At 45.1% G+C, this 6,405-nt stretch overlaps 1 protein-coding gene across 1 annotated transcript in view; it reads right to left on the minus strand.

Moving 5' to 3' along the window:
• Positions 1-280: 280 nt before the first annotated feature.
• Znf366 (zinc finger protein 366) overlaps positions 281-6,405 on the minus strand; it is a 68,312-nt gene continuing 62,187 nt past the window's right edge. The window contains exon 5 of the mRNA XM_010637331.2: positions 281-4,275. Within this exon, the coding sequence (XP_010635633.1) occupies positions 3,689-4,275 (587 nt within the window). The 3' untranslated portion in view covers positions 281-3,688. The remainder of the gene's footprint in view (positions 4,276-6,405) is intronic.

Raw genomic sequence — 6,405 nt, forward strand, 5'->3', positions numbered from 1 at the left:
TGATAGAGAGAGAAAAGGGGTGGTGGTGGGGAGAGATGATCTCGTCTCATAAGAATGAATCTTTCTGAGTAAGAAAGAACAGGATGAGTAAGGTGTCACTTGCTTGCAGATGTGCTGAAGTTCATTCATCCTTCCTGAAGTGCGGAGGAAGGCAAAACCGAACCCATTTTCTCACTGGGGCTGAGGAGCCAGCCACTGGCAGAGTGAGATGCACAAGTGAGATGGTGACCGCCATACATCTTTACAAAATATCAGGTACTTGTAAATAATCAACTCGGTTTTTCCAACATGTCTTTATTTGCTTAAATTAACAAAATATAGGTTACAACATGCTACTTTCAGGTAAGCTGCCTTTTCACTAAAGCCCAAAGTAATATCCACAACTTGGTTTGCTATATACTTGGAGTTTTACTTTTTAAACAGCAAGCCAGAATTCTGTACAAAATCAACATTTGGTGTAAAGTTGTCCAAAATATGCAAAGGATTTTAAATGTTAGTTCTGTTACATTTTGTTCTAGCAAAGCAAAGATCATAATTCAAAACACAATGTTAGTATTTTATTAAATGCCTCCGGGACTTAATAAATACAGTATGCACATTGAGCTTTTTCATGTGGTTAATAATACACCAATATACCTGTTACTCTTTGGGTTTATGAAAGGTTAGTTTCAGTTGCATGGCCAATGGGGAGTCAAAATTTTAAAAGGAGAGAATGAAAGAGGAATTGAAAGGCAATAACAGAGATAATTATAGGCCTAAATATAATGGGTAAAAGAAAAATATGGCAGTTGGCTTATGTGTTGGCTCGTTCCAAGGCACAGTGGTCAAAGACTGGAAAGCATTTGGTCCTGACCTATTTTCAGAGTTTCAAAAGGTCATGAGGATGATAGCCTTGAATGACCTGTTCCTTCATTCTCTAGTGAGGGCCCCAATAGGTCCTCCTTCGGGCTCTCATTCTGGATAATAAGCTTATCAGGGAAGGCAGTCAACCCTTCACTCAGCTCTGTCCTCACACACGGAGTGTTCATGTAATTTGTTACCCAAACTGTGATATTTTGAGAGTTAAGGGTGTGCTATTATTAATTACCCCGAGGCCACAGATGTAAACAAGGGTTGGCCCAGGCCAACCTCCATGTTGGTTAGTCAGTGTACAAAACCAAACTTTCATCCTTGGTCCTCAGAAGGTCATTGCCAACCCAGCCCCCAGGTTAGAGCTCATTAAGTCTCTCATTCCAGAGTTAAAAATTAAACACATGCCTTAGAGCACGCTGCACAATACAATTTTTGTTAACTTTCCCTAGACTTTCTCTCTCTTTCCAAATGAAATTCTACTGAGAATGCTAATACACAAGACAGATAAAATGAGCCACTTTGAGTGGAGTGGGCAAGAAAGCTGTGTTTCTCCCTCCTATAATAGCTTGGCAGGGGCAGAACAGGGTTCTCTGGCCCCTCAAAACACAACTCAAAACCACCATTTTGGACCACGCTCTCTCCAACTCAATATTAACTGATTCCTCAAACACTTCTGCAGGATTTGTTTTGGTTGGAAAAGTCTGGAGCCTACTACTCTATGTCTTCCTGGCTCCTATTCCAGCCAGAGGCAACTGGGAGTTTGTCAGGCACAGCACATGGTGGGTCCTCAATGTGTGGCTTCTGAATGAATATGATTACAGGAGACCCCTGAGAGCTGGTAGTGTCCTTGCAAACCACCCTGCCAGCTTCCTGGCCATCATCATCACCAAAGACACCTATGAGCTACATTCACAGAGAGTAGAACTTGGCCTTCTGAGCACTTGGAGCAGTTCTTGGCTCAGTTGTACTTACGATGGCAGAAACCCACAATGTTCTCTCTGTAATCTCCTTTGCAGGTTCTCTGACCTCAGAACATAGGTGACAGTAGGAAATCTAAACAGCTGTAGCACTCCATGGTGGCACTGATGCTGAAAGAAGGGATTTCAGGGTGGTAGCAGGAGAAATGACTGCCAAAGCACACCGGTGAATGATGAGGACAAGATGGGGCTGATGGGGAGGTGCCAATGTTGAGAGAAAAAGCCAGCATCCAGCTGATGGAAATGGATCAGTTCTTCCAAAGAAATGTCCTGGGAAGTGTGGGAGGAGGAGAAGCAGTACCTTGCTCTGCAAGTAGATGTTGAAACCCTCACCAAAGGGCAGGGTTTATGTAAATGCAAACACAGTCCTGTCAGGTGTGCCAGTCCCATGTAGGCAGCCTCTGTTAGTATCACTTTACTCAGTGCCAGTGCCTAAGTAAGGCCATCTGCAAGGCCCAACTCACCATCTCTGTCCCCCACAACTGTGGTTCCAGTATTCGGGCAGGAGGAGTGAGTTTCCATACAGCCAGTTACGCATCATTCAGCATATGAAGTGGTCAGGAACATCATAGGCACTGTGTTCTAGTCCACAAAGTGTGTATCTATAGGGGTGGGGGGTGTCCTCGTCAGGCTCTTACAGAGCAGGTGTGCAGGGCTGAGTCAGTGTGATGACTGCTGACTCTCCTGCCTTCTACTTTAGGGCTGAGTCACTCTGAAGCCAGGAGCAGAAATATTTCTGGAGCCCTGAAAGGGGGCTGGGTGGGTGTTTTTCAAGCCCAGTGAATCTTTCTCAATCCTGGCTGCACATATCATAAGGAACAATTTGGAAACTATCAGTTCAGGGGCTCCTTCTATACCATTAGGTCAGAATCTCGGGGTAAGGCCTTGGCTTTGGTATTTTTGGAAAGGTTCTCATAGATGATTCTTATATGTAGCCAGCATTGAGAACATAGCCCAGGTTTTCAGCATAGTGATTGGCTGGTAATTATTCTAACACCCCAAACAAGTCAGAGCTTGTGTTAGGGAGAATTCCTCCACCCAGCCCCTCATCCTCACTTCACCAGCGACAGCTCTTCCTGCAGCTACTGTCTGGGGTATGAGGCTTCAAAAGAAAGCAGCAGCGGCCCCCAGAAGGGGACTCTGCTTAGGACAGGAGACATCAGTCTGAGGATCCAGGGCCCCTAAGCATTGCCCAGTCATCTGCGAAGAGCTCCAAATGTCCCACTCATGAAAGGAGCTGAAGCAGAGGAGAGAGACCCATGCAGGAATCTACGTGTTGCGGTTTCCCCTTAGTGAAAGCTGTTCATCTTCTTCTTAGATTTTTATTGTACATCTGTAGCTGCTACTTGAGAATATCCTTTTCAATAGCTCACCCTTCTGTGTCATTTCCAGTGTTTTTGTTTATGCAATAAAGGCTGTTTTTATATATACAACTAATAATATTTTCATTTAACTGGAAAAATATAACTTTCATGAATTCAGTTAAATAGTTATTGATAAGGTAATGTGTCAAGCACCATTGTTTTACAATTAGAGAGAAACCATGTATTGCATATTAGTCAAAGGAAAATAGAATGTCTAAAAGCACCTCAGGGTCAGCTATGTTAGACATCCAGAAGAATATGCACAGTTTATTACATGTGAGATGCCTAAAGTAACACTGAAGCCCCTGCCTGTGTTTTTTTAAGACTGAAGGGCCCAAGAAACCGCCTGAGAAGCAACTACATTACCTAGGACAGACCCTGCTCCTTTAGTCTGAGTCGCTTGGAAAGCAGTCTCCAGGGAACGGCAATCATGCAGAAAGCTGTATTTGCACTGCCTAGCTCTCATCTTCCGAATGTAATTTTAGAGCTGTCCACTTAGATACCCAAAAGCACTGCTTGTTTTTCCATTTTCCTCTCCAGTAATTCTTTTAAACTCTCGTCTCTGTGCTTGAAGTATAAGTAATCAGAAAAAGAGGAACCCCGCTGGGCGCTCTGAAAAACCCTGAGGCTTAGGCACTCTTCCCGGCAGATCCCCTCTGTCTCCCCTCTCTCCCGGCCACCTTCCGCTGCCCCACGGGGATCCTCCTCTCGCTCTTCTTTAGTCACATCCTCCTCCTTTTCCTCCTTCTCCTCCTCCTCCTCCTTGCTGGCTTCCCCTCTCCCCTGGAGGGTCCTCTCGGCCTTGGTGGACAGATCTTGGGGGGCACAGAACTGCTGGCTCTGGGGGGATAGGCGGGGGCTGTAGGGCTCCACCTCGCAGCAATTTTCCTCCTCCTCCTCTTCCTCCTCCTCTTCCTCTTCCTCCTCTTCCTGGCAGGGGCTGCCCCGGGCGCTCTCCCCATCCGATTGGAACACCCACCCCTTCGCCCCTCGCTTCTGTGAGAGGTCAAAAGGCTCCTCCTGCTCCAGGCTCCTCAGGCCACCCGTAGTCTGTGCCAGCGTCATTCTGCCCCTTCCCAAACCTGTGAGAGCAGAGAGAGAATTCAGGAATCCAGGAAAAGCAGTGGAGAGGGGCAGTGGGTGGATGGATAGGTGGGGAGGGGGTTCCTGGGGCTTTTCACATGTTCTAACTGTACACTTTAAAAACAGGTAATTCCCAGCAAAGAGGTGGACACAGGAGTCCTGTCAATGTGTAAATCTGAATACTCCTTTTAAGGTGAATTTGGCAACATTTACCAAAAACTTTAAAAAGAAGCTTTGCCTTAGCAATGCCACAACTGAGAATTTAAATGATGAAAATCATGCAGGCAGGAGCATAGAATGTATGTGTAAGGGTGCTCATCACCACGTTTTTTATTATAGTGAAACTGTGAAAACAATTTGGTATTTAAGTGTCGGCTAACACATAACGGTGCATCCACGCAGTGAGATATGTGTAGATGTAGAGGTGCCATAGAGATCTACTAACAATTGTATTCTCCACACATTTGAAGTGTATATATATTTACATATATATAAACATAGGCCCAATTCTATCTTTCTCAAAAAATATCTGGAAGGATGTGGTAGTCAAACTTAACTGGGTTAATTTAATTGGCTTGGGAGCTGCTGGGGATTCACAAAGCCCCTTTTTGGGTGTGTCTAGGTGCGTCATGGAGGCGTGGCCTTGGGGGCTGATCTGGTCCCTGGCCCCTCCTCTCTGGCTCTCTTCCTCCGTTCTACTTCCTGGCTGCCATAAACTAAGCAGCTTTGCTCTGCGACATCCTCCCTCCATGATGTTCCTGCCTTGGAGCCAGAAGACCAAGGACCGAATCCTCTGAAAATGTGAGCTGAGCCAATTAGATCTCTCCTCATTTAAGTTCCAGGTGTCAGGAAAGCTGACTAGTACAGTGGATAAATGCCCAAAATCTCAAGATGGATAAGCTCTGAGGTGGTTATTACATTTTCTCTTCACTTCTCAAGTATTTCTTATTTTTCACAGTAGGCATAGATTTTACTGTAAGAAAAAGAAAAGCAGTAACAGATATTTTCATATGGAAAAAAACAGATTCCACTAGGACCTGAGGAGGCCACTCAGGATCGTGGTCCCTGTCAAAGAGTAGAGAGGGTACAGGGTTCCAAGCAGCTCCCAACACCCCTTTCTGACCACACATGTGCCTCTATGCTGGGCACAGGGATCCAAGAGGGTCTCACTTTTGGTTTCAGTTTGGGGGTCTATACCAAGGGATTTTGCAGTGGCAAACAGACATGAGGTAATGTTATTTCACCTCACTGTTAAGGCCTCTGCCTGTGATGAGTCGACAATCAGGCTCTGAGGACAGAGGCTGAGACTCTGAAGAGGAGAAAAAAGCAGAGTGGTTTGAACCAGGCCTCGGGTAGAAGCACCCTAAGGAAGGACAGGGGGCCCTGAAGGCCAACTGCCTCCTTTCTGACATCCTCAGACAGTGCAGCTTTCTGTCTCGGTCTCTTGCCCCAGTGGTGCAACAAACTTCACCTCTTTTGGAAAAATCCAGGGTTAGCATGGGAAGTGGCTCAGGTCACTACAGAGTCAATGAATAATTCAGGAAGAACACATTTTCAGGGAAAAGAAAACTTGCTTTTGCTTTTTTAACCAGATTTTTTCAAGGCTGGTGAACAAACTCCAGCCCTTTTTTGTAATGATTATAGTTTCCTCTCAGCCAGGAGTCACCATAAACTCAAAGAATGTAGTGAGAAACCTAAAGCTACAATTATTATTTTTTAATGCTATGTGTATAGGCATGAGCTCAATTGCAAATCTGCGTGCTGATTTCACTACCTTTGTAAGCAGCAGACACAAGCAAATCACCCCTGATTTTTGCCTAGAGTAGTAAGCACTGGCTTAAGTCAGAAATCCTTGAGTTGGAATCTCAGTTCTGCCTTCAGACTTGCTGTTTGACCTCACATACTTATATAACACCTCCAGGTGTTAGTCTCCTCTTACATGCAGTGGAAATAATAGCCTCTTTCACAGATTTGTAGAGGTAACAATAATGCTACCAAAGTGCCTGGCTCTATGCTTTGGGCAGCAACAATGGTGGTCACTAAGCAGTTAAGATAATTGTGTAAATTCAACCCATGACTGTCTTTGAGTGTGTGTGTGTGTGTGTGTGTGTGTGTGTGTGTGTGTGTGT

This window comes from Fukomys damarensis, unplaced genomic scaffold (assembly GCF_012274545.1).
Source record: "Fukomys damarensis isolate Sample0158 unplaced genomic scaffold, DMR_v1.0_HiC HiC_scaffold_1, whole genome shotgun sequence".
Taxonomy (NCBI): domain Eukaryota; kingdom Metazoa; phylum Chordata; class Mammalia; order Rodentia; family Bathyergidae; genus Fukomys; species Fukomys damarensis.